Source organism: Gallinula chloropus (assembly GCF_964237585.1).
Source record: "Gallinula chloropus genome assembly, chromosome: 18".
Lineage (NCBI taxonomy): Eukaryota > Metazoa > Chordata > Aves > Gruiformes > Rallidae > Gallinula > Gallinula chloropus.
This window is the reverse complement of record NC_140103.1, coordinates 6,361,388-6,386,775: the sequence shown is the minus strand read 5'-3', so window position 1 is coordinate 6,386,775 and position 25,388 is coordinate 6,361,388. Positions and strand designations below refer to the sequence as shown.

At 51.3% G+C, this 25,388-nt stretch overlaps 2 protein-coding genes across 2 annotated transcripts; one reads left to right on the top strand and one right to left on the bottom strand.

The window, feature by feature from the left end:
* Positions 1–167: 167 nt before the first annotated feature.
* ZER1 (zyg-11 related cell cycle regulator) lies at positions 168–15,756 on the bottom strand. The gene is made up of 16 exons (XM_084272632.1): positions 15,706–15,756; positions 10,706–10,969; positions 9,727–9,877; positions 8,999–9,435; positions 7,460–7,636; positions 6,318–6,432; positions 5,652–5,798; positions 5,214–5,387; positions 4,357–4,572; positions 3,708–3,749; positions 3,255–3,374; positions 2,687–2,802; positions 2,367–2,555; positions 1,343–1,440; positions 851–953; positions 168–347 (listed from the first exon to the last, which is right to left on the bottom strand). The coding sequence occupies exons 2-16, from the start codon at positions 10,861–10,863 to the stop codon at positions 290–292; spliced, it is 2,301 nt and encodes a 766-aa protein (XP_084128758.1). The 5' UTR covers positions 10,864–10,969; positions 15,706–15,756; the 3' UTR covers positions 168–289.
* A 927-nt stretch (positions 15,757–16,683) lies between these two features.
* Positions 16,684–24,954, top strand: TBC1D13 (TBC1 domain family member 13; the record flags this gene model as incomplete). The annotated part of the gene is made up of 12 exons (XM_084272620.1): positions 16,684–16,715; positions 16,858–16,931; positions 17,525–17,565; positions 18,046–18,107; positions 18,379–18,478; positions 19,777–19,859; positions 20,017–20,176; positions 20,904–21,111; positions 21,783–21,946; positions 23,483–23,643; positions 23,850–23,907; positions 24,889–24,954. Exons 1-12 carry the CDS (start codon positions 16,693–16,695, stop codon positions 24,952–24,954), a joined length of 1,200 nt encoding a protein of 399 aa, XP_084128746.1. The 5' UTR covers positions 16,684–16,692.
* Positions 24,955–25,388: the final 434 nt, after the last annotated feature.

Here is a 25,388-nt window from a genome sequence, read left to right as displayed (position 1 = left end):
GTAGTTGTCTTGGTTGGTTTTTTTGTTTGTTTTCTTTTTATACAGAAATCATACACACAGAACTTCAACCTGAAACTTCATAACAAAAAAGTCCACTAATTTAAGGAAAGCATTTTGTTGTGCAAAAAGTCCCTCCCCCCTCCCCTGTTCACCTTCATCTACTGAGGGTCTCACACACACATAAAGTTTCCTTCCAACAGGCGAGTTGGTAAGAAAGAGTCCTCCCTATGTACAGTGAATTAGAGAGAAGCTGGATACAGTGCTGGCAAGAGGCACGAGACGACTGCCTCTATCTGGAAGTGTCCATGTTCTCCTCCTTAAAGTTACTGCAGTGCTCTATAACTTTCCTATGGATAAAGCAAGGACAAGGAGAGAGAGTTTAGTTTAAAGCTTATTGCATCACTGTTGTGGGACAGTGACACAAGAACTGTCCAACAGCTCCATCTTTACATAAGTGTACACCATTTGCAGCTGGCACTCCCATCACCATACCCAGCCTGTCTAACTGGGAGAGCCTTTGCAGGATTCAGTTATCTCCAGTATTGAGTAACCTTCAGCTACAGGGATCCCAGCTGCCCAGCCACGGGGTATGTGTTCCTAGCTGATCCCACCTCTCTTTTATATTCACTCTGCAGGTGTGGAACTAGAGCTGCAGCTGGCTTTTACAGCTCGGGAAGAAGGACTCCAGAGGAAGGTCACACAACAAAGTGAGTTGGGGAAATTCATAGAAGTGATGGATTCTCTCCACCTTTTGAAAAATCCTTTCTTTAATAGCCTCACTTGATGAGGAAGAATAAAACCTAAACTAAAGCTAAACTGAACGTTTGATGAGAGTGCATTGGTTTCCTACCGGGCCATTTCCTTGGTCTCTTGCCGTGCTGAGGCCATTTTAATCATGTCCTTCAGAAGAGGAATCCCACCTTCTTTGATCAGCAGTGGGCAGTACTTGTCAGCTGCAGAGAAAAGAATGAGATGGGTCCTTGTGAACCTTCACAGGAGTGATATAAAGGGTGGTAGGAGGGGAAGGAGAAGCCTGGGGCCTCAGAAGCCACAAAAGTCTCTTTTTATGGAGCCAGCCTGCTAGGGGTGCCCTGGCTGTGAAAACAACAAACACAAAACGGCTGAGAACAGAACAGCATGGCCAGAAGGATCAAAAGACTGAAGGAATTTCCTACACACAGTCTCATTATTTCTCCTTTGGCTGTGCTGCCTGGACACAGCTGCACCGTGCAGAGATGGTTCTCTCCACCTACTGGGAAGGGTTTTTCAACTGACAAGCTGAGATCCACACCCTCAACTCTGTAAGCAGTGTGGTGGGTGTGACTTTGAAAAGGGAACTTACGGTAGACAGAGACCAGGTTATAGAGTGCCCAGGTAGCCCAGTGCTGGCTGACTGGGGAGATCCCTTGTGGAAGAAGTCGAAGGATTGGTTCAAATGACCTGCACAGAAATATTTCAGAAGTTGTTAAAAATCCAAGAGCTGCTTCTTTCAGCACCTCTGCCACTCCAAGCAATGCCAACTCCATGCTCACAGACACCACAGCAGTAAATCCAGCGGCATGCCAAGGACTCTGACATCAAAGACTCCGTGTCACACGGCAATACTGGCAGGCTTACAGGCCCCACCACTGGAGCATGAACACACTGCTCAGATAAATGGCTGCAGCAGAGTCCCAGAACTCATTTCCATCCTCTGTCAGTCATTTCCTCATGACAGCCAGAACCCAGTGCTGATCCTGGAGAGGCCAAAGCAAAATCATACCCAGCCAAAGCTGGCTGCTCACGTGCAGTGGGTGCTGTGTTTCTTCTGACAATAATGTTTCTATACTGTAGAACAGGCACTGGAATGCTGTTTGCTCTGGATCACTGCCAGGCACTATGGGAAAACAGAGTACCTGATACCCTCTGCCAGAAAAGGCTTTGGAGGATTCCACCAGCTGTATTAACCCTTGAAAGAAGTGCTGGTAACTCTGTCTAAATATCCCCCAGAGAGCAAAATTGACAGCAATCCATGTGACTCTCAGAAGCAAACAGACTTAAGGAGGTGCAAAGGACAGCAGTCACAGAGGAAAATGCTTAGGCAGTTCCAGGTAGTGAGATCCCAGGTTTCCTAACTACCAGGCATACACAGGAGAAATTCTCTTCTGCTCCCACACTTCTCCCATAGGAATTTCTAGACAAGGTGTCTAATATCAGCAGCCTGTGTAATGTTTCAAAGGAAGATGTAGAACCCTCACTAAATAGGTCCCTGAGGACGTTTCTCCACTCAGAAGCAGAGCCTCCATGCTGAGCTATAGCTCTTCCCTTCTCTCTGTTGTTTCCATCTCTGTGACAAGGTCAGTGGGCCAAACCTTTCTATTCCTCACCTGTAATTGATATTTCTCCTGGAGTTGATATCCCAGCTCTGGATGGCTGCCCACATCCTCTTTACAACCTCCTCTCGGTGGGGCTCACATATACCCCAAGCCTCTGGACCATCAAACATGATATGGGAGAGCACACCACAGGCATTGTAAGATACCTCAATCCCATCTGCTTTGCTCTCCAGCAAGTTGCTGCCAAGAGAGAAGAGATCTTTTAGAGATGCTGACACACCAAAGGTTTCAAAGTCTCCATGGGATTTGGGGGCAGAGCACCAGAGCATTCACCCTGCCCCAGAGCAGCTGTTGGTTAGCCAAGCTCTCACCTGAACACACTGATGAACTGGGAGGTCATGAGCTGTGGGCGAAGCTCCTTCACCTCTGCTACATTGCCCAGGAGACCCAGCATGTTGCGATGCAGCTCCTGTTTCTCTGGGAACTCCTGAGCAAACAAAGATGCAGGATTATTCAAAAGGAAGGCTGTGATGAGGCTGAGAACAGGGAACCCTGGAGAAAGATTGGAAAGCACATCTGGAAGGGTTGAGCATTTTGGGTTAAGTCAGCAATGGTTCTTTAGCAGGTGTCAGATGGGATCCCTGGTGTTCAAGACATGTAAAGTGGGAGAATTGAGGCTATGGCTTGCTATTCACTGCTGCTCTACTTAAGGGAGGCTGTAAACACGGGAAAGAGGAAGATGTGTTGAGTGCAAACTTCTCTGTTCTGCTGGTTGGGTGAATGCATGTGAGAGAGGAAAAACACACAAGAGCTTTTTCCTTTCTCTTTGTGCAACGTAGGAAGTGCTGCTTATAGATCAGCATAGCTAAGGTCCTGCCCAGGCACCTGCAACTCCAGCACTACTGTGAGCATTCCTCAGAGGAAACCAGGAGCACTTACCTTCAAGCACTCCAAGAACAGTTTCATGCCACTGTAGTTAAGGAACATCTCACAGTTATCAGGGGTCTCATCAGTGATGTTCCAGAGTGCACTCCATGAGAACTCCATCACCTGATCACACTACAGAACCAAAGGGACAGAAACAGAGACCTGCTCATGTGGGAGCCCAGTGCAAACCAACCATTTGTGTTTCCTCTCTGATATCACCCCAGGTGGCCCCAAAGGTAAGAAATCCTTGTTATTCACTTTCAACTTACCAGCAAATGGGTCTTGTCTTCAACATTTCTGCACCCCTGTTGCATTCCCCTGCCCTCACCCTGGGACAGGAAATTCTGCAGCATCAGCTGAGTTGTCTTGTGTTTGTTAGAGAAGCTGAGCTGGCACTCTGGACAGATCCCCATGCCTGAGTCAGACTGAAGACTCTATGTATACATTTTTGAGGAAAACACTCACCGTTTTATCAGCCAACTTCTTCTGAATCAACTTGAGCATAGTCTGTGGGCAGAGGAAGGAGAAGAGAGAACCAGTTCAAAAGTTGCAAAGCTAAAGCTCTCTGCTGCAGGGCTGGCCACAGCCAATTTGCAGGCATGTGCAGTTTTGGTCCTGTGTAGAGAACTTACTTGGTATCTCTTTCCCTGAACCAGTAGGACTGGGTTATGTTTGACACTGTGAGTATTCACAGAGCTGAAGTGTGTCACAATCCCTGAGCTGTCAAGTTTCCAGTCAAGTCAGTTCTGAGCTATATGACAAAGTCTAGAATATCCTATCACTGCACCCAAGCAGTGGCCTCGGGGGGTGAAATGAGTTGGGAAACTGATGCAGACTCAGGGAGGTGCAGAAGGTGGTACCAGTTCTGGGAATGATACAGTGTGGTGAAGAAGGTGACAGCCTATCTCTGAGATCAGAATGTACGGTGTTGGCACGACAGCAGAAGGTGCCAATGGGGGGGTAGGGTCCAGGAGAGGTCAGTGCTGCTGGGACACCATTTCCCTCCTGTCATACTGTCGGTTCCCTCGCTGGCTGTGTGTGTCTGGTGGGCTGCTGCAAGGCAATGGTGCTAGCTCGGGTCAGGGGTAAGCAGACACCTTGGGACCATACCAACCATGACAAACCCCATCTTGCCCACAGCTTCTTTATGATCGTTGTCCACCTGGCAGACCAGAGCGTTACAGAGGTGCACAGCAATGCGCTGGATGGACTCATCTTGCCGGCTCTGGTTGAGGATGTTTAGCAGCAGCTCGTTGACTCGGCGGTACTGGAACTCTAGCTCCTCAGGAATGCTGAAGTTACACAGTGTCAGGCAGCAATTTCGCTGTACCTGGGTCAAAGGAAACAAATACTGGGCCAGATGGCTAAGAAAACACAGACCACATCATGTTCCTTTCCTGTTTGGTACTGAGACCATCTTCTTGCTTGACTGCAACCACTAAAACTTCTGTTAAGTTGTCTAGCCCTCTGCTTTAGCCACGCTCTATCAGCACCCTCTTCCTCCTCACTGTTGCTGTCATCTCACCTGGCCATATGATCACCCAACACCCATCTCTTTGCAATCTGATTCCTTGCTGCCTGTACCTCTCTACACAGCAGTTACCATTCTGCAGCACAGTGGCACTGTAGTCTACACCAGCTAGCTTCCAGCATGCTGTCCTGGCATAATGCTGCTTTCTGTAGGCTCAACACCCCCAACACCCACGCCTTTTTCACCCTGCAGTCAGTGCTGTGTGTTGTACACACACTTTGACCACTGTAATCAGATACAAAGGAGCCTTGCTGTCATCACTTTCTTCCCCTTGTTCTGGAGAACATCATGAGGACAAGGAGTGCCCTGTATGTAATCCCCACCAAGGGGCAATAACTTCTCTGGTGTCTGCCTTGGCTCATGTCCTAGAAGATCCAGATGCTAACACCAGGCTAAAAACTTAATACAGGGAAAGAGGACTTCTGGTGGGCTGCTCTTACTGTGACTTCCTGGTAGGACTCCATGCCATTCAGCACCACCTGGATGACCTGGCGCCGCAGCTTTACGCTCTGCTCCATGCGGTACTCGGAGTTGGTCAGGTAGAACAGCGCCGCGCTGCCCGTCACCTGGATGTTTTTGTCATCCTTGTGGCACTTGAGGGCTGTGATCACCAGCTGCAGAGAAGAAACGTGAAGCTTCAGTACCACAGACCTGCTGTTGAGTCTTGGAGTGACTATGAAGGGTGTGCAGGGCAAAGACTTTCAGAAGCCTGTGAGGAATGTGTGGCCCGCACGCTGCAGGAATGAAGGTATCCAGTTCCACTGCACTACTGGAACTTCCTCCACAACGACCTGATACAGTGTCCCAGGGTGAAAAAGAAGACTGGGATGGCAAAATTTCCCCCATAAAGGCAAGGTAAATGCTAGCACAGGGCTTACCTGAAGGGCTCGCAGCAGCTGGCTGCAGCGTTCAATGCGGGCAATGTCAAAAAGGAGGTTGATGGCCCGGGAAGTGATTTCTGGCCGGTGTTCAGTGTATGCCTCAATAGCATTCAGGACCTGCTCTTCGTTCTTGTCTCCACTCACCTGGCACAGAGGAACAAAAAGAGTCAGGAAAGAAATGATAAAGGAAGAAAACCAACATGAGAAGGTAACTCTGAGGGTAGATAAGGAAGGTTGAAGGCTACAGCTTCCCTCTGCCCTACTAACAGGATTAGGCCCAGGATGACAACAAAAAGGTTGATTCACTCCTCAGCCCAGAGGGATGAGGAATGGCACCTTTGGGGCAGGAGGATGCTAGTTTAAAGATTCACATTGCCTTAAAGTCACAGACATCATGGTCCTTCAGGCAGGATGATGTTTCCATGCCCTTCTCTAAGAGGCATGTGTTCTAACCCGTGTAAAAACCATGTGAGTGGAGATCTTGCCTTCCAGCAGCTTTACCACATTATCAAGTAGCTATTGAAAGGTCAAAGCTTAGTTGTCACACCCGAGACCTCAAGAACTCCACTCTACTGGCAGCCAGTAATTCTCATGTTCTTTAATTTTCACGTTCTTTAAACTTCTACCAAGTACCTACTGTCAATATTCCTGTAGCCTCCTTACCTTGTAGGCTGGAATATGTGTCAGGCGGCAGAGGGATGTTTCAAAAAGGCCCAAGAACTGGAGCGGTCGTTTCAGGCCCCGGAAGGGAGCAATGCTGCTCTTTGCTGGCTCGATGCTGGGGGGGGAGGGGAAAGGAGATCATTGGTACCATGTTTCTTCAGGTGTCTCCTGCCACAGAGACAGCTATCAGCTGTCTGTTCACTCTGACTGTACAGCTCCGTAACTAAATAGTTACACTTCAGTTGTACACCAGCCAGCTCCTCCGAAACCTAACACTAGACATTCATCCCAGGTAACTGTGAATGTTCAACAGAAACAGCAGCAAGAATTCAGGCAGGTGGAATGCAGCTTTCTCAGGTAGAATTTGTCCTGGAAATTCATTAGCCAGAGTGAATGTTTCCTCTCAGGAAAGGGCTGTGGATTTCACTGGTCCCAGCTATTTGCAAACTGGACTGACTGCATGTCACCCAACAGACATGCTAGTCTGCCTCTGTGACCATGCAGGAATGCTGCTTTTGCTGCCATGTTCCTTATTGACTGAGAGCCAGCATTTTTTTCACTAAGTCAGGTGGAAAGGAGACAGTAAGGTCCCACTTGTTTGCTTTTGTTCTGTAAGTCTTGGGGAAAAGGGCAGACCTCTAAGTATGCCCTTACTGAGGTGCACCAGGATTTTCAGAGGCTGACCTGCTCAGTATCCAGGTCAAGCCTGAAAATATGCCCTTAGATTCTAAGTTCCTCCTGTGACCACTGACTTGGTGCAGAAATGTTCTGACTTGGAAGAGCCTGGATTTGAGTGAGGGTAAGAATGTTTTGCATAGGAAATGTGTCAAGGGCTCTGGAGTTCTTTCAGGGAAAAAACCCACAAACCACTGCAAAAGATCCCTGCAAGAATGTATGTAGAAAAGAAGAACTGAAATATTTCTTCAGAGGCAGACAGGATGAATTGTTACTCTTAGAAGTCCTTACATGTGTGACAGGAATCACAGCTGATTCCCATTCCAGTCTTTAGTGTCAGGAGAAACTAGCAACAGTTTTATTCTGCTTTTTGTAGTATTAACGAGACCTACAGGATTCGGGAACCATTCTTAGTTCATCTCTGGCTGATCTATCCAAGCAGATCTCAGTAACTGCTGTTTCCTTACCTTGTCTGGCCCATCTTCTCCTCCATGCTTGGGATAGTGCAGTTCTCCAGCATGGTGTGCCCTGAGATATCCAGCGAGGTGAGGCTTACCAAGTTTTCCACAAACAGGTTTAGAACCCGCCGGGTCAGCTTGAATTTGTAGTAACTGGACAGATGGTCTCGGGAGATATCCAAGTGCCTGTGAAAGACAGAGAGGAGCTCAGCACTGGAAAGCCTTGGCTGGGGTTTCTGCCTCTTCACCAGAGGAAGATGACAAGCCAAGTCAGATTATTATTTATTATTACTATTATTCCCTTCACAAGATACAGGAATGTGGTTGTGTAGGATCTGGCAGCAGGATCTGGCCCCTCTCTCACTGGAGCTCACAGATATCTGGAAGAGGTCTGCTTGGAATGGAGCACAATGAATCACTTGGCCACACATGACAAAGGAAATAGCTCCAGGCTCAGGAACTGCCTTTCCCAAGCTCCCTCACAGCGGCCACCAGAATGTTTCTGGCTGGTGATTAAGATGCACTAAAGGATCTTTGCTTCCCCAGGAACACGTTTCCTCATCCCACAAGTTAAATTACACAAGTTTTTGTCTGCTTCCCCAATCTTCTATCTTTTTCCACCCCAGGCTATTACACTGCCCTGATTTCATTTATCAGCAGGTATTTAATTGCTTAAGCTGTGGGAAAACCCTGATGCTAAGGGAGTGGTGGGACAGACTGACCAGCAGGTGGGGTCCCTTCCAGCACAGGGGCTGCTCATGCCTGCTAAGGCCCTTAGAAGAAACTGTTCTAAATGAAGACACCAGCCAACATCCCACTCACACAAGTGTCTTCTACCTGCTGCAGACTGAGTTTCACTGCAAACCACCAGGAGTTGAAGTACTTGCATTCAGAAAATAGTAATAGCAAGGACCTTATCTCTGGCTTGGAATGTCCTGGATCCCTTTCCTTGCACCACCGTGCAAGACTAGCAACAGTCTCACTTCAGTTCTGGGAAGTCATTTCACTGCCAGGACAGCTAGGTCAGGAGTGCCTGTTTGTTTAGGCTGCTCCTTCCCCTGCACCATCCAGGCGCAGGGTGCTTCCACAGAGCACAGGGAGCAGCCAGAGCTCAGAGCTCTTCCTCACTTTATCTCTGAACCAGGCTTAAACTTTGAACTTTCTTGTTTGACAAGCGGTTTGGAGCACTGAATTTCACAGAGTGATTATCACTCTATTAGCCTATGTACACAACTCTAGTAATTTTTTTGCCATCTCTCAGGCATTCAGCTGTTCCCTTTTCGTTTGCTGGGAGTTTGGGTTTGGTTTCTGTTATTTGGGGGAGTTTGAGGCGTGTGTTAGGGTTTTTTGTTTTTCTAGGAGAGAGTTTCTGCTTAGGGGTGTCCTTTTGCTGGCAAAACCCAGGCTGGCTTTAGACACATATAGTGAGCCTGTTCACAGGAAGGTTTATAACTTGAAGCCAGCAGTAAGCAGGCCAGTAGACCATTCCTAAAAGACCTTTCCCTGTGACTACGAAAAGGATAAACAAGGAAGAACAGATCTGCTGACCTGAGCTTGCGAAGCTGTGCGATCACTTGGATGTGCTCCTCTGAAAGGTCCATGTTGTAAAGCACTAAGGAAACCAGACTGTCCTTCCACTGGGTCAGAAACCCCACATCGTTCAGCTGGATCCCAGAGAGATCAAGAGCTGCAAGGGAGGCCAAAGGCCGAAGCAACGTCTCCACGTTCACCCCTTCGATCAAGCGGCCCAGGTTCAGGAAGCGCAAACGGCTAAAGCCTTCAAAGGTAAAGTCCTTGACCAAGACCTGGCGAGTGGGGTTCACCAAACAGTCATCTTCACAGCCTCCAGGGTTCTCCTCCTCGTAGAAGATATTACAGCAGCCAAAGAGGCTAAGGGAGATAAGCGTGTGGCTGAAGCTCACCAAGGTTTGCAGACTCTTGGCTGTCAGCTTCTCACAGTTAGTCAGGTAGAGCTCAACAAGATCCTGGAAGATGGGAAGTCAAAGTTAGAAATATTTCACAGGTAGACTGCCCACCTGGTTTGCTAAACCACCTTCCCCCTGGGAGAGCCTGAGATCCCAGATCACTGAAGTTGACCAGCATTCCCACCCCATTCCCTATGTTAGCTCTTGGAGCTGAACAGGGAGATGCCAGAGTTCTCCCAGACAAAATTTGGCTATTGAAGGGTGGAGTCTTGGGAATCTCTGGTGACTGGGTGCCCATGCAGCAATGCCACCATGTGAAGTGGCAGCTGGAGGCTATCAGTGCAATGTCACCTGCTTCCTGATGGCTTCCAGGTCCTGGTCCTGCACAATCTGTTCCCGCAAGTGGATCCGAGCTAGCCTGGTGCTCCGGGGGTCGGAGAACAGGGTGAAGAAGCTTTCATGGGGTTCAAAGATGCTGTCTGTCTTCACCAACTCCACGTACCTGCATTGGAGCACAGCATGACACAAAGGCTCAGCTACAGCTCTAGCACCTTTGCTGGTTATGAGAAAACGTGACCAAGTGAGTAAGCACAGACTCCCTCCTGCTCATCCAGACCAGCCTTTGGGCTGATGGCCCATTATCTCCTCTTGCACAGAACGAAACATTCCTTGGGAAAATCTCAGGCAGATTTGTGCAAGGCCATGCCTGTGTGTGAGCAAACTGGTTTCCAGCAAGCACAGACTCCAGGATTTTTTTTCCCTCCCTAGCTATTTAAAGCTAGTAATTTGATTTTTCATTTTTAGAAAATTAGCTGGACCAAGTTCTCTGCCAGACTTTGTGGGCAGGAGTTCAGCCAAGACAGACTGAGATAGCTTTACAACGTAATGCGTTTCCAGAGATTTGTAATTTGGCCATGGGAGCAGCAGCCTTAAAGCTGAACATCTGTTAGCACTCTGCACTCTTTATTTCTCAGGTTTGAGAATACTGCAGTGCTCCAGTGGTGGGAAATGGGAAGGCTCCTTTATTGCTTACTGGTCTTCGTGGAGGAAGCAGTGGCTGTTTCACTCTGGGGTTACCTATGTGGAAATCATTTCCACAAAAACAATGGTATACAGCAATACAATAACCCCTGGGGATTCTTCCTTTCTGAAGTTAATGCTAATCCTTATTTCCAATACAAGGATCAATTGGAAAAATAAACCTCCCAGCCCTATGAATTCTTCCCCAGTTCCCCCTCCCACCAGTTCTCTTTGGAGAACTACACCCCCCGCTGAGCTCCCAGCTCCTTCCCAAACCAGACAACAGCCTCCCCACAGGCCTGAAACCTACTCATTGACAAGCTTGTCACAAATCTCGCTGGGCAAAAAGATGTCAGGGTGGAGCCGGAGAGTTTCGTTGTCCAGGAGGTAGCAGAGAGTCCCCTCCAGGTTGCGAAGGCAGTAATCCGTGCACAGGGTCATCAGCGACTCGGGGCTGTCGGATGCCATCGTGAGGGAAGGGATGGGAAGGGGAACAGCAGAAGAAAGCTTTTGACTCAGTAGAGCCTTTCCTCAAATGAAGCTCCAGGATGAGTTTACAGGGACATCCGGGCAGCTATAAGGGGAAGAGAAAGAACCATCAGCAAGTGTCCTGCGCAGCCGCTGCCCCAGCCCATCACTGGCTGCATTCACAGCCCATCGCTCGCTGACCTCAAAAGAACCTGCAGCATTTTGGCCTCTCTCTGGCAGGATGCCCCGAATTCCTTGGTATCCCCACCCCCAGGAGACACTGTGGGAGTGAGTTAACACAAAACAGGTTTGGAAATGAGGCTACACAGCAAGAAAACGTTTCCTCACTGCAGGGTTATCTGGCTGATGAAGGGCCTCTGGAAGGGAAGCGGCAGGAACCGCGGTGCTGGGTTTCCTTCGGAGTGGGCTGGATAAACCACCAGGAAGGAAATGTACTGTCAGGACCATGCTTTGTGCAGCCCCAGTGGGATCTGGTGGCTCTGCACCTCGTGCCTGCAACTGTTTGCCATCGTTTCAAGTCAAATTTCAAGTTGAAGCTAAAGGGTTTTCTGCAAAGCCAAGCCAGAAGCTGCACAGACGTCTTCGACCGTGAAGCGGATCAGAAGCCAGGGAGAACACACAGACAGGCCTGGCTCCCTCTGAGTGCAGTGTAAAGCACAGCTGGATGTCTGTACTTCCTTGGGACTTGCTCACCCAAACCATTTCAAACCTGGCACAGAAAAGGAATGAGCAGCTGACCTGGAAAAAGGCAATTTGCTTTCGCCCTTCATTGTTTCTAGTACAAGATAAAGAGGATGAGGCAGGCAGATAATTAAGGGGAAGCTATTCCTGTCTGTTGTCTTATTTGAAAAATCTCACAGCACTCATATGAAGACTCACTTGCTGGCACTGAAAGACCTGCTGGAGCCTTGGAGGGGTTTAGCTGAAACCAATGATGCCATTTCACTTTCAGAGGGTCAAATCACATTCTAAGCAACTCTAAGGTGAAGCCATGGGCGCACACAAACTGTGCTGAACTGTTTATTTTTGATGTAAACCCATCCCTTATCAGTATTTCCCTGCAGGCAGGGGAACACCACTGCTGTGGAGTCGGGTGTTCTCCTCTGCACCACAGCCAAGCAGTCATTGCTGGGGAAGCTGTTGCAAAACATCCTTAACTGTGTTCTGTTTCTGATCTTTATCCTGCAGCTGCCAACGCCAGGATGCTTGTCAGTGTCTCCAGCTCTCCACTTCTCTAAAGCCCCTGGTGCTCTCTCTTTCCTTTATTCCTGCAGTACCAGGACAAGATGGAAGAGCTGTGTTCTCACCTCAAGCACTGTCCTCAAAGGCACCCCGGGGTGGATCTCAGGCACCTTCTCTCCCACCTCCAGATGCTCTGTTCAGCCACTGCCTGGGTGATGACACCCATATGAAGGATCAGTTAAGGCTCTGGATGAGGTAACCTTTCAAATTCAGGCCTCGAGCATCTCTCTGGAGACAGGAGCACAGCCATGACTGAGCCTGCCCAGCAGCCTGGTGTCCCAGCCCTCTGACCCCTCCCTGTGCTGCAGAGTGGATTTCCATGGGAACATGAGGGCAGCACAAGTTGGAAATCAAAGCTACTTTCTCCCTTCCTTCCGTTTCATGAACTTCAGCACCAGGGACAAAGAGATGGCCAAGGAATGAACCCAGGACAGAAAGGAGCCTCTCAGAAAGCCAGTGGGGGGTCAGCAGAACTGCTCCTCACTCAGCAGCAGAGGAAGAGCCATGCTGGATCACTTGTGACATACACTCACCCCATACCACCTCCATGGCCAAATCTCATTCTAGTGAAGTGGACAGAACCTTATAGGCAGAAGCAGGCACAGGTGATGAGCTGGACACGTCCTTTGGCTTTACTTGAACTTCATTGTTTCTCCTTCCTATCTTTGGGAACTGTATCTGGAGGCAACGGGCAGGATCATGTTCCAAGCCCAAACTCCTCCTGACCCACTAAGTTCTGACCCACAACTTTCAACAGCCCTGCCAGTGGGGGTCTAGGCAGGATCAATGCTGGTTTGGGCTCCAGAGGCAAAAGGTCTCCAAGCAAAAGAAGCTGCTGAGGAAACAAATCCAAACCTCAGCAATCACAAAAACCAATCAGAGATAATTTAAAGTAACCTGCTCTTCTGGATCACAGAGTCCTGAGCTGGGGTCCTAACAACACAAAACTCTGACTCCTCAAGGGTGCCACGACAGCTCAGAGACATTTGAGATCCATGTGGTGCAAATAACAAAAGTGAGTATGCTGGTGGGTCTTCCATTCTGGAGAAGGAAATCTGTAACCCCCAGCCCTCTCCTTTGTCATGAGATCTGGAGAGAAGCCCGGGATGAAATGTGCCACTGAGTGCAGAGCACTGTCCCACTGGCTGTTGGATCCCAGCTAAGGAAACACAGGTGGGAGGAAGGTGTCCTGTGCTCTGCACTGTGTCTGCTGTGGAGACAGATCTGCTTCACCTCCACAACAAGTCCCTCCACGGATTTTGCCTAAAGCTCGAGAGACTCTTTCCAGAAGGGCAAGACCAACAGGAAGATCTGAACCTTCTGAAGATCTTCCTGACCAACAGGAGGATCTGAACAGGAAACATGTTCTGCTACCCTTACCAGTTCCCCTGCACCCTCAGACAGGAGGTCCCAGCAGCCAGTGTTCTTCCACTGTTTACTACCGAGGGCCAGAGAACTCACAAACAAATTCCCATTGACAATCTATTGTCACGTGCAGCTGGAAAGAGCCAGTACTTGGGACTTGTCCAAGCAGCTTTGAGCACTAAAGGGCAAGGACTGCCTTCCTGCAGCTCTGACAATCCCCAGTCCCTCTGCTGAGACCAGCACAATGCAGCTGGTTGATCCCAGCCCTGGAGAAATCAGCTGCCCGTTAACTTCTGAGCTGCCTGTGATCCACCAACGGAGTCCAACACAGGAGGTTAATGTGAAGCAAAGAAGCTAAACCATCCCAGCACAAGAGCACCAAAGCATTCATCCTCATGATTTATTAGAGGTATCTGAGGAGCATCCAGAGCTGCTGCTGTGGCTTTCTGGCCAGGGCACCATACAAGCTAGTCCCTTCTTCCTCTGTTACACTCCAGACATGACACAGGGGCAGATGGAAGTGAAGTGTCAATAGCTGCACAGATCAATATTGTCCCCAGTTATCAGCTCAGAGTGTTGATAAAAACAAATGAACTGGAGATGCTGACAAATCGTTACTGTTTGCCTAATCGTTATCCTCGGGCTGCTTTCCACAGGCAACAGCCCAGCTAGCTGCCTGCCCCACAGGCTGGCACCAGGGCTCTCCAGAGATGGGTGCTAAGCTGCCTAGTGCACGTGTGTTTCTGAAGGGTCAACGACAGGTGTGTGAAAGAAGCTGAAAATTCAAGTGCAGGAATCGAGAAGGGATTAAAGCTGCAGCTGCCAATCTTACTTCCCAACTTATTTCTCTCACAGACTTGTCTCCATCTTAATGCTTTAAGGAACAGAGTCCCTTGCAGGTGAGGGAGCAGGCACAGAAAAGCCTGTATGCCCAACTACCCCCTGAAGCAGCCCTCTCTGTGGAGCAGCACCACCCTCCCCACCACCCACAGCCCCAAAGGAAGCCGCGGTACATCCAGCATCACTGTCCCCCATCACCTTCCAGCCCCAAACATCCTCTTTGGCAAAGATCCCTCAGTTGTAGGCTACAGCCATACAGTATGGCAGTCCAAGCTGCACTGGCACACGAGGCTCAGGACCGCTCTTGGCACTCCAGGGGCCACCCACGCCAACATTCTCTACCTTGGCCTTCAGACCGATCTTCTCTCCCAGCCTTTCTCTCCCGGCGGCCGCCCAAAGCCAAGCCTGACTCACCGTGGCTCCAGGCCAACGGCATAACGTTTATGCTGTTGCTACAGAAATGCTTGGCAAAGCTGGCTTTTCCTGCACTGGGGCCTTGTCCAAGGAGAGGGCAGGCGCTACGTGCTGCTGTGAATTCGTCCCACCGGCTTCAGAATAACAGACTTCGTGTAAACGCAGAGGCTGGCACAGGTTACAGCTGGAGGAAAAGTGCACTGTCATTTCAGCTGGCATCTTGCAGCTGCAAATCACTGCCTGGTATTAACTGATGGGTCATCGTAGCCTGGGAGGGGAAACACCATCCCTGCCTTACAAGCGGGAACTCAAGGAGGAGAAGACTGAGCTACTCCACAGCACAGCAAAGCCTGTGATTTCTGAACCTGCCACCAGCCTGATATCACAAACCAGGCACCACGCGCCTGCCAGGAAACACGCTGATCTTTGCACCTGCCTGCTGTAAAGATGCTCCTTTGGCTCACTGAATCTTATCACGGATTCTCCTTCCGAAAGGTCACCTGCCCCAGAGGACACCCCCGGGTTACCCCGGGCACTGGGGTTCTGCCATGCCCAGACCTCAATGGGCTCTCTCTCATCCTTGCGAGCCGCTCCACCAGCCTGCAGGCAGCGCTGCCCACGGACCGACCCCCTCCCTCGCTCCCCCTCCAACACGGTCCCGCTCCGTGGAGCGACTTCGTGTTCCCGCGGCATCCGGAGGGTCACCTCGCCCGGCAGCGCCGGGGCTCCTCCCAGACGAGCTGCAGCGGCCCTGGGCCCTGCTTGGAAGAGCCCAGCTGCTCCCCGGAGTCCCGGGGATGGAGGCTTCGCCGAGGGGCTGCACTGGGCCGGCCCGACGAGGGGTGCGAAGCCAGCGCTGCCCCCGGGGGGGGGGGGGAGCGCTGGCTCCGCACCCCTCGTCGGGCTGGCCCGGTGCTTCCCCCCCGGGCAGGGACCGAGGAGGGGGACGCCCGCACTCACCTGGCGCCAGGCCCCCAGCCCGGCGCGGCGGATGGGTGGGTGGGGGGGGTGGGGGGGAAGGCGGCGGGAATCCCGGTTCGGGGGGGGCGGGCAGGGGGTTCCGCGTCCTCCTCGGGCTCGCTTCCCCCCCGCCGCGGCCTCCGCTGTCAACAAACCCCGCCGTCACTTCCGCCAGCCGGGGCCTCCCGCACCGGATGAGCCGCCGGTTTCCCCTCTCCCGGAAACACCTCCCGGTGCGGAACGGTTCTTTCCCCACCTTCCTCCGGAGCCGGAAGGCAGCGCGGAGCCGTCGGTACCCCCCCCCCCCCCTTTTACCGACCCCGGCCCTCCCTTCGCAAACCGGGGGGGGGGGTCTCACCGCCTCCCGCAGCGGCGGTGACGTCACGCCGCGGTGCCGCTGCGTGATGTCACGGCGCGGGGCGCACAACGCGAAGCCGCCGCCACTTCAAAGGGCTCGTTTGGCGCCGGGTCCCGCAGCGGGGCTGCCGCCCGTCTCGCCCCCCCCCCCATCCCCGCGGCTGCCGCGCCACACCTTGCCTGGGAGAGCGCGGCCGCCTCTGGGCTTCCCTCAGTGCTGCGAGCGCCAGCGGGGCCTCCCCGCACCAAGCGACCGGGGCAGCGAGGAGGGACGGGATGGGACGGGACCAGGGGGTCTGGCTCCTGCCCGCGGGTTCCCGATCGAAGCCGGCACCGCAGGCAGCCCTGAGCGCCTCTCGGTGCCCCGGGGAGGGCGGTGCCGCACCGAGGGACACAACCCGCAGCGGAACCACTGCCGGCGGGGGGAGCCCCAGGCCGAGCCCCGGGCAGCGCAGCGCAGCTCAGCGCACCGGCGCGGCTGACGGGGACCCCGTGGCCTGAGGCGGCCGCGGGGGCGGGGCGCGTCTCCACGCCGCCGCCGCCGGAGGGGCGGAGCCGCCGCCGCGGGGTGGGCCGGGTTTCCAGCCGGAGCGTTTATGCGGAGCGCGGGGAAGGGGCGCCCGGGCCGCCATGTCGCGGTTACACCGGAGCAGGTCGGTGTCGGGGCCGGGGTCCTGCCCCGCCGGGCTCGGGGGGGAGGGCTCGGTGGGATCGGGGGAGCGCGGGGTGCCGGTAACAAGCGCTATAACGGCCGCGGCTTTGCCCCCCCCCCCCCCCCTCCCCTTTCCCCCTCAGGATCGCGGACTTCCAGGAGGTGCTCGGCGAACCCACGGTGGCTTTGGCCAAGCTCCGCGACCTGTGCTTCAGCGGTGAGTGCCCCGGGCCGGAGAGCTGCGGGGACCGGGACCGGCCCCGGCCCGGGGAGGAGCGCGCTGGGCGCGGCCCAAGCCGCGGGGAGGGGATTCCCGGGGCTGGTGCTGCCCCGCCGCGGGGTTCGGGACTCCCGGGGTGCCGGGCCCGGAGTGTCCCGCGGCTGAACGGCGCTTCGGCCGCCGGGAAGCAGCGCTCTGAGCGCCGCTGTGACGCGGCGGGCGCTGGAAACCCCGGGCTGCCGGCTGTGTTTTCCAACCCGAGCTCCATCAGGCCGCAGCGGTCCCGCCCGGCCTTTGAGCACAGCCACAAACTTCCAGGCAAAGCCCTTCCTTGCCCCTCTCCCAGGCGCTTGCGGCTTTCCGAGCTTCTGCCGTGCCCCGGCCGCGCCGCCCCCAGCTCGCTGCTCCCGGCGCCTGCCACAGGCATCCTCCCCCGGCGGGTTGGGCACGGCGCAGAACCCCTGTAGCGTCCCTGTGAGAACTTCTTGCCCCTGGGGAGGGAAAAGCGCTGCCGTGCCTGTTTGTGCGGTGAACCACGGCGAGGAGACGGGGCCTGACGTCCTGCTTTCTCTCTGCCTGCTGCTCCACAGGAATTCCCTTTGATGGTGGGCTGCGCTGCCTGTGCTGGAAGGTGGGTTGTGCTTGGGGTGCTGTGTGTTTCTTGGGGGGGGGATGCTTTGGGTTGCTGAGGCGCACGCTGGTTTGGGGCACTTAGAATTGTAACCGTGACAATCCAGAGCTTAAAAGCCTCTCAGAATCGACAGGTAGTCTGTGGGGATCAGTGCTGGCACAGTGGCAGTAGCACTTACTGGCACAGGACAGCCATCACTTCGGATGATGGAAAGGGGCTGTCAGCTTTTTGTGTGAGAACAGCCCTTAGTATTAAGCTAGGAGCCCATTTCAGTCCTGTTAGCTATTGATCAGCCCCACAAATAGGTCTGTGTTGAAAACCCATCCCCAGAATATTCCTGACTGATGCTTGGCAAAGTACTAGGCTATCTGGAGAAAGAGCCCAGTGTTTCCAAAGAGCCAGTTCCAGCTACTGGTTTGGTTTGCTCATCTTGCAGCTATTCTCCAAATACTGATTTGCACACATCTGTCTTCTGCACAGATACTCCTGAACTACCTCCCTTTAGAGAAAGCCTTATGGAGCTCTTTGCTGAAGAAACAGAGGTGAGGACATTGGTACTTGCCCGTTACTTTCTAATGATATCTGCAGAGGAGGAGAATAGTTCCTTAAATAATTAAGTACCTCCATAAAATGAATTGTTCCTGTGTGGAAGGCTCTGTTCTATAGGCTGTCTGGGGGACTGATCTCTTCAGCTAAAGGCAACTGAAAAGGAAATCAAGCCTTCTGACTGAGCAGAGGGGTACAGAGAGATCTGCTTGAACTCAGTCTGGGTGCTTTCATCTTCTGCTTCAAATTCCTCTTTTCTTCCTTAAGGGATCTGTATTCCCAGTTCCTAAAGGAAATGATAATCCAACCTGGGATTGCCAAAGCCAACCTGGGAGTTTCAAGGGAAGATGTGACCTTAGAAGATCATGTAAGTGTTGTTAAGCCTTTGTGTGGCAGATGATTCCCCAGAGCTATAAATATTGTTCTAGAGTGTGGAGCCCTGGGCTGCTCTTGGCTCCTGTTCTCAGCTGTTTGAGGGCAGTTCCTAGGTACCAGCCTGGTGCCTGTGTCTTAGCAGCCATCAGTATGAACTATTGGCAAAGCACCAGCTGTTTTCAGCTACCTATATCCCTTCTCCCCACCTTTGGGGCTACCTGCCTGGGCTGTGGGTCCCTTAGGGAAAGGGAGAGGCTCACCTGACATCCTTCGATCAGAGACGCTCTCCTGGGAAGTCAGGTCCGTGGGCGGACTCAGAGCAGGCTAATCTGAACAAAGGGTATGAAAAGAGACAGGAGAGCCAAGTTGGACTATGGCATGAAAAGCAGGAGGCCTTTTTTGTAACGATTTCCTGCATGCCAGGGCTTTTTCCTTCTCAGAAAGCACTGTTAACAGCATGTGTGTTGGGGGAGGGAAGGAAGTAACTGATCAGAAGAGGCTGTAAAACGATACAACTGCTTCCATGACTGGTCCTGAACAGTAACCTCTCTGCTAGCATACAGTCCTCTGATCTCTGGAGGCCATGGTGGTGTAAAACTAGTGTGTAGAATGCCACACATCAGCTGGTTACAGTGACCTTTGCATCTCTTGGAACATTGCTTTTCCTGCCCCCCCCCCCTTCCTCCTCCTCTGTTACTTGTTAACTTTGCGTGGGTCTTGATGCAGAGGGAGGAAAACGTGTGTGTGTGGAGGGGAGTTGGGTTTGTCACAGTGGAGAGCTGGTCAGATAAAGGCTGTTTGTGGTAATACATATTTCCATTTTCCTGGGCACAGTTGTGGTGCTTAACTGGCCTTCTTGGAGCTCCTCCTTGGAGCTTGCTTGTCAGTAATAACCAAGGTGCTTGAGTACTGTGGAGGTAACTCTTACCCAAAGTCAAAAAAGACATCTCCACTGTACAGGTTGGAGCTGCAGCCAGGAATCCTGGTGACACAGGATGGGATAGCTGGTTTGGGAGCAGTCATGAAGAGGCAGATGAAAAGGGTTTGGAAAGGTTGGCTTTTGCCTGTGCACTTGCTTGTTTCACTAGCTCGGATCCACTTCCTGCACATTGTCTGGAGAAACAACACTAAATGCAGCTAGTGGGAGAAAACAAAGTTAAACCTGATGTGCTGGGAGTGTGCTAGTGCCAGATAAGGGGAACAGGGGAAATGTTAGGTCAGTGTGTATTTCATCAGGATTCTGATACATGTGAAACATGCTTGTTCAGTTTCTGTTGTTTGTTTCTTTAGCCCCTCAATCCAAACCCAGACAGTCGATGGAATACTTACTTCAAAGATAACGAAGTGCTTCTCCAAATAGACAAAGATGTCAGGTATGTGAGGCATAATGGGCTGGCTTTCTGAACCTGGGTGGCTTGGTTCACACCCTGTACTTTGAGAAAGAAGTTTAATATTAAACTGAGCCTCCCGCTCAATTACGGGGCAGGTACTTCCTCCTGCTTACACCTGACTTCCCCCTGTCCACCCTAGGAGGCTGTACCCTGACATGGCATTCTTCCAGCGCCCAACAGACTACCCCTGCCTCCTGATCCTGGATCCCCAGAACGAGTTCGAGACGCTGCGGCGGCGGGTGGAACAGACCACGCTCAAGTCTCAGACGGTGGCGCGAAACCGCAGCGGGGTTACCAATGTGAGACCTAGGTGGGGGCTGTCTGTGGGACAGGGGGCCTCAGCTCTAGAGGGGAAGGGTGTTTCTCTGGCTTTTTTTTCTGTTTCTCCCTGCTTGTATGGTGGAGTTGGGCCAATTTCCCAGCAGTGCTGTGTACTCTGGTGCCTGGGCAGCTTTATAGGACCAGTTGATTTTGCCTGATGATTTCATAGGGAATTATTTTGTGCTTGAGCTGTGCCTTTCTGTGTGGGGACACAACACTGAAGGGCTAACTTACTGAAGTTGAATTTTCTTACATAGCCTTCCAGAACTGGATCTCATAAACCTGCAATTAGGAAAAGAGCTGGGTGTCTGCTGAGGTGTGTGTTGTCTCTTTCCTCTTTCGTGAGCGTTGCAGCACGCTGTTGGGGAAGGTGGGTTGCTGCCACAACAGCTATGCTTTGCCTCATACTACTAACAAAGAAGTGGAACTGCTGTGGCTTCATACTGCGTGGGATCAAGTGGTGCAGTGATTCAGGGGAACTGTCTGTGTCTGCACAGACTGCTTTGTTTTCAGGGTTAGCCACACTAGAACTTCACTCCTTTGTGCTTCCTGAGCTACTTGGTTTATTTTATCACCTGTCTGCTTGGTTTACAAACCTTTGGGGGGGGGGGGCCTCTGTGTATTAAAAGCCAAGCTTGTCCTGTGTTCAAAACCCTGTGGCAGCTGGTTATCCTGAATCAGCCCTAGTCTTGCCTTGCTTTTCAGGTGAGCTCCCCTCTTAAAACCACACCAAATTCTCTGAGTGAGTATGAAGTCCTGCCCAATGGCTGTGAAGCTCACTGGGAGGTGGTGGAGAGAATCCTTTTCATCTACGCCAAGCTGAACCCCGGCATAGCGTACGTGCAGGGGATGAATGAAATCGTGGGGCCCCTTTACTACACCTTTGCTACAGATCCTAACAGTGAATGGAAAGGTGAGTCTCCTTTGTTGTACTGTGTGCTCTCTGTGTAAAGAACTGCTCTCTGAATGAGGCTTACTTTAAGCTCTCTTCTGACTGCTTGAGGCCAGAAAGCAGACACAGCAAGAGATGAGGGGGTTTGGGTACCACAGGAGACTGATAGAAACCACATGGGCTGTGAGTGGGGAGGACATGGGAGGTGAGGATTATTGAGGGGGTTTTTGTTCTGCTTGGATCTAAATAGAACATCATGAGACTTAAAATCCCTGTAGAAGCTCTTGTTTGCTCCTACCCAGTAAGAAAAGGATGGAATGGGAATGCTTTGCCTGTTGCTTCTACTGCACAGGAGCATTAAGGGTGTGTGCTGATGGTGGGGAGAGCAGATGGTGTTCTTGGGCATAGATAACTGGTTTGTGACCTGATGTCAGGAAGGCCTTGTGTTGCACACAGGGCTGTATTTTCAGTGGTAGATACCAATGCTCTAGACATTTCTAGTTAAAAGGGGGAAAAAAGTGTGTAGTCCTGACTGAGTCCAAACAAGCTAAAATCTTGTGGGATCTGCCACTTGAATCTAGTAGAGCAAAGAGATAATGGAGCAAGAATAGTTCTAGATCTGTGTGCCACTGTCCATGATGCTTCCTCTGTTTCCCTACCTTTTAAAAATGCTTTTATGTATTCATTTCCAGAACATGCTGAAGCAGACACATTTTTCTGCTTTACCAATCTCATGGCAGAAATTCGGGACAACTTCATTAAGAGCCTGGATGATTCTCAGTGTGGCATTACCTACAAAATGGAGAAGGTCTACTCCACTCTGAAGGAAAAAGATGTGGAGCTGTATTTGAAACTGGTGAGGAGCTAGTGTTTCTCTTGGTTGGAATGTGAGGAGTGGAGCTTAATAGTACGTTTAAATGTCAACTGGTTTTGTTAAACTGTTACTGTGCTTGAAGAGAGGGGTTGAGAGTGTGTGGAGGACTTTGCCTGTAGGACATAGACACTCTTATCTGAGCCAAAACAACCTCTCCTTGGAGAAAGCCCAGAGTGAGCTGACACAGCAAGGCTTTCCTCCCCTGCATGACCCTGAAAACAAACAATAGTTGTTGCAGAGTTGCCAGCTGTGAGCCTGAAGAGACTTGGCCTTGGTCCCTGGTCACCTGGGTTGAGGCATGGTTGGAGCTGGAGTCTTTGTTCTCTTCCAGCCATGAGGCAAAACGTGAGTTTTGCTGTAGAGTGCCCTGGAATTTGAGGTTACAGGATTGTGTCTCCATCTTTGACAACAACAAAACCCCCCAGCCCTGATCCCTGTACAAGCTTCTCTTGCTGCTGGCTGCTCTGACAGCACTGATTTAAACTCTGTGACAGTCATTCCAGTGTGAACTGAAATGCAGCAAGCTGGGCCATCCCAGCCACCCGATTCTACCACCCCCTTCACCCAGGGGTGGCTGGCTGCCTTGGGTTGGTGTGAGTTCTGTAGAACAGGTAGAAGAGTTTGCTGAAAACATCTTCAGGTCTTAACCAGCCCTTTGCTGTGAAAGTCCAAGGAGAATCTGAAAGGGAAAACTGTTCTTTTTTTACTCCTACCTTTGCCAAATCACACAGATTACTTTTTTCATTTAGAAAAATCAGGATATATTTCTTTTATAACCCAAAAGATGGTTCATCAGGACAGTGACACAACCCACAGTGTTGGCCGGTGGCTGATTCAGTGGGGAGAAAATAAACTGCTTACTGTTTGGCTGGCAGGAAATGGTCTTGGCCATGCACCAGCTGGTCCTTAAGAATATCAGTGGGATCCTGAACTCATTTGACCTTGATTAAACTTATGGTCCCTTTGGATTTAAGAGCAGAAAACAAGAAAGCTTCAGGCTGGAAGTGCTTCCCCTGTGTTTTACTGCCCATCGGTGTGAATTCCGTTCCATCTTGGTTTACTAGTCACAAAAAGAAACCTTTAGATAAATACAGAGCTTCTGAGGGAGAGAGGAAATCCTGACAAAACAGTGCCTCTGCTAGAGGGGGAGGGCTGTGGCTTTGCAGATAAAATGCTGTTCGAGTGGGAACGTTAAAATGACTCGGCAAGTCCAACAGAACTAACACAAATAGTGCCTTTAGGAAGAAAAGCTTCCTTGCTCCGTGTTGTTGCCAAAGGAACACTTGTTTTTCTGGGTTGCCTGTAGATGTAGAGCATGGCTGCACTGAAAAATCTCCCTGTCAAGTTTGAATGTGAGCCCTCAAAGGGGGCAGCGGGGTCGCTGGCGCTGCGGTGTGAGTTGGTGACTTAGGGGAGTATCAGGAGGGAGATGGGGATGGAAACACGGGGTGCAGCTCTCGCTTGTAGGGAACTAGCCAAGAGCACTTACTCATTCTTTGCCTGGTGCATGTCTGACAGCAAGAGCAGAACATCAAACCCCAGTTCTTTGCCTTCCGCTGGCTGACGCTGCTCCTGTCCCAGGAGTTCCTGCTGCCGGACGTCATCCGCATCTGGGACTCGCTCTTCGCTGATGAGAAGCGCTTCGACTTCCTCCTGCTCGTCTGCTGTGCCATGTTAACGTAAGTACAGAGGTAACCTGCCTGCTCTGCTCTTCCTTTACCTGAATCTGTGGATCCACAAGTCTTTTAGCAGCCTCTCAAGGCACCTGGTGAGTAGGTTATAGTCACTCACTACAGGAGTGTTTCCAGAAGCCTCCGTAAGGGCACAGCGTGTAAAGTTCCTCCACAAAGAGTCAAAAGTAGCTGGAATCATTTCCTTCTTTCAGACTAATCCGTGATCAGTTGCTGGAAGGAGACTTCACTCTGAACATGAGGCTGCTGCAGGTAAGTGTTAACTAGAGTTGGCATAGGGAGAAGTGTGTGGTGTGTCTCACCATGAGAGAGGCTGATAGTGGGGCCATCCCTGGCTGGAGACAGGCACCAGCCTTCCGGTGGCTGCTTGCAGTGGAATCTTATGGTGGATCCAGCAGCGTGCTCACTGCTGGAAGCCTGAATCTGTGTGTGCTGTGGCCCCCACCACCTGTGGGGAAACTGAGCTCATGGCACATGATTGCTTTAACTTCCTTGGTGGTGGTGACTCTGCCCCCTGTGCCACGAACTGGGTTTGCACTTCCACATGAACAAGGGGCTGTACACTTTCTGTTTTCTCACCCTAGCTCTGGACTGATCTCTTCTCCTTCCTCCCCATCCTTAGTGCAGCGGTAGCAACGGGCCCTATCACAGAGAGTAATCTTCCTTCTCTGATATTCCACTGCTTCCTGGAGCTCAGCACTGCCATTAAAATAAAAGCACCTTTTGCTTGTGCACCCATTCTAGCCAACAGGAGTGGTCATAGGTTAGAGGTTAACATCTTTTGGTTTGGAAAATAAGTAACTAAATCCCTAGCATTTTCCAGCAAAGATGTGAGGCCCTGTGTAACAAGTTTATTGGCTGGAGGATTGTGTTCTGAGATCTGAGAGAGCCCAAGGCTGAAAACACCTGTGCTGAACACTAGGATATCTGCAATTCTGCCAGTTCCTGCTTTGGGCTGTGCAAGATATGGGCTTTGATAAGGCTTTCTGGCATGAAGATAACCCTTGAGGCAGGCCAGTGTGTGGGTCTCTTGGAGGACAAACTAAAAAAAAAACCACCTTGAAGGGTATTGAGGTTCAATCAGTTACAAACCAGGGAGCTGATAGCTGTTAAGGGAGTAACTGGATGTGGTGGTCTGGTGTTATAGGCCAAGAATGCTGCTGTCAAGCTTTGCCCTGCTTAGGTGGAACAGTGCTGGGTGGTCACTTGTGTCACTTTGTTTCTTTGACACAGGATTATCCAATCTCTGATGTCCACCTGATTTTGAAGAAGGCAAAGGAACTTCAAGATTCCAAATAGTCCACAAGCCTGACAGCAGGTGTTGGAGAAACTGCATGGCAGCAGATCCCAGGAGGTGCCCCCCTCAGTGTGGTGTGTTAAATCTCCTAGTGGTCTCTGCAGGACTTCAGGTTTTGTGTTTAGGCTGCTGGCCACCTTGAAGACTTCCTCCTCCTCTATTTATTAGGTCAAGGACAGATTACTTCTCCATCTACTTGGGTCCTGCTCTCTGGATTTTTTTTCAGATCTCAGATGCCTCTGTGCTGCTAAAAGCAGATCTTTATATCTTTTTTTTTAATGACTTTTTAAGTTTGGGGAGAAAGAAACCATCTGTCTGGATCTCGTTGAAAAGATGAAGCTCCTGAAGTAGCTCACATGGAGAAACTTCTGATGGAGTAGGGATGGGCTGAGTCCAGTGGATTTTGGTGAGTGAGTATAGAAGGATCTTCCTCCTG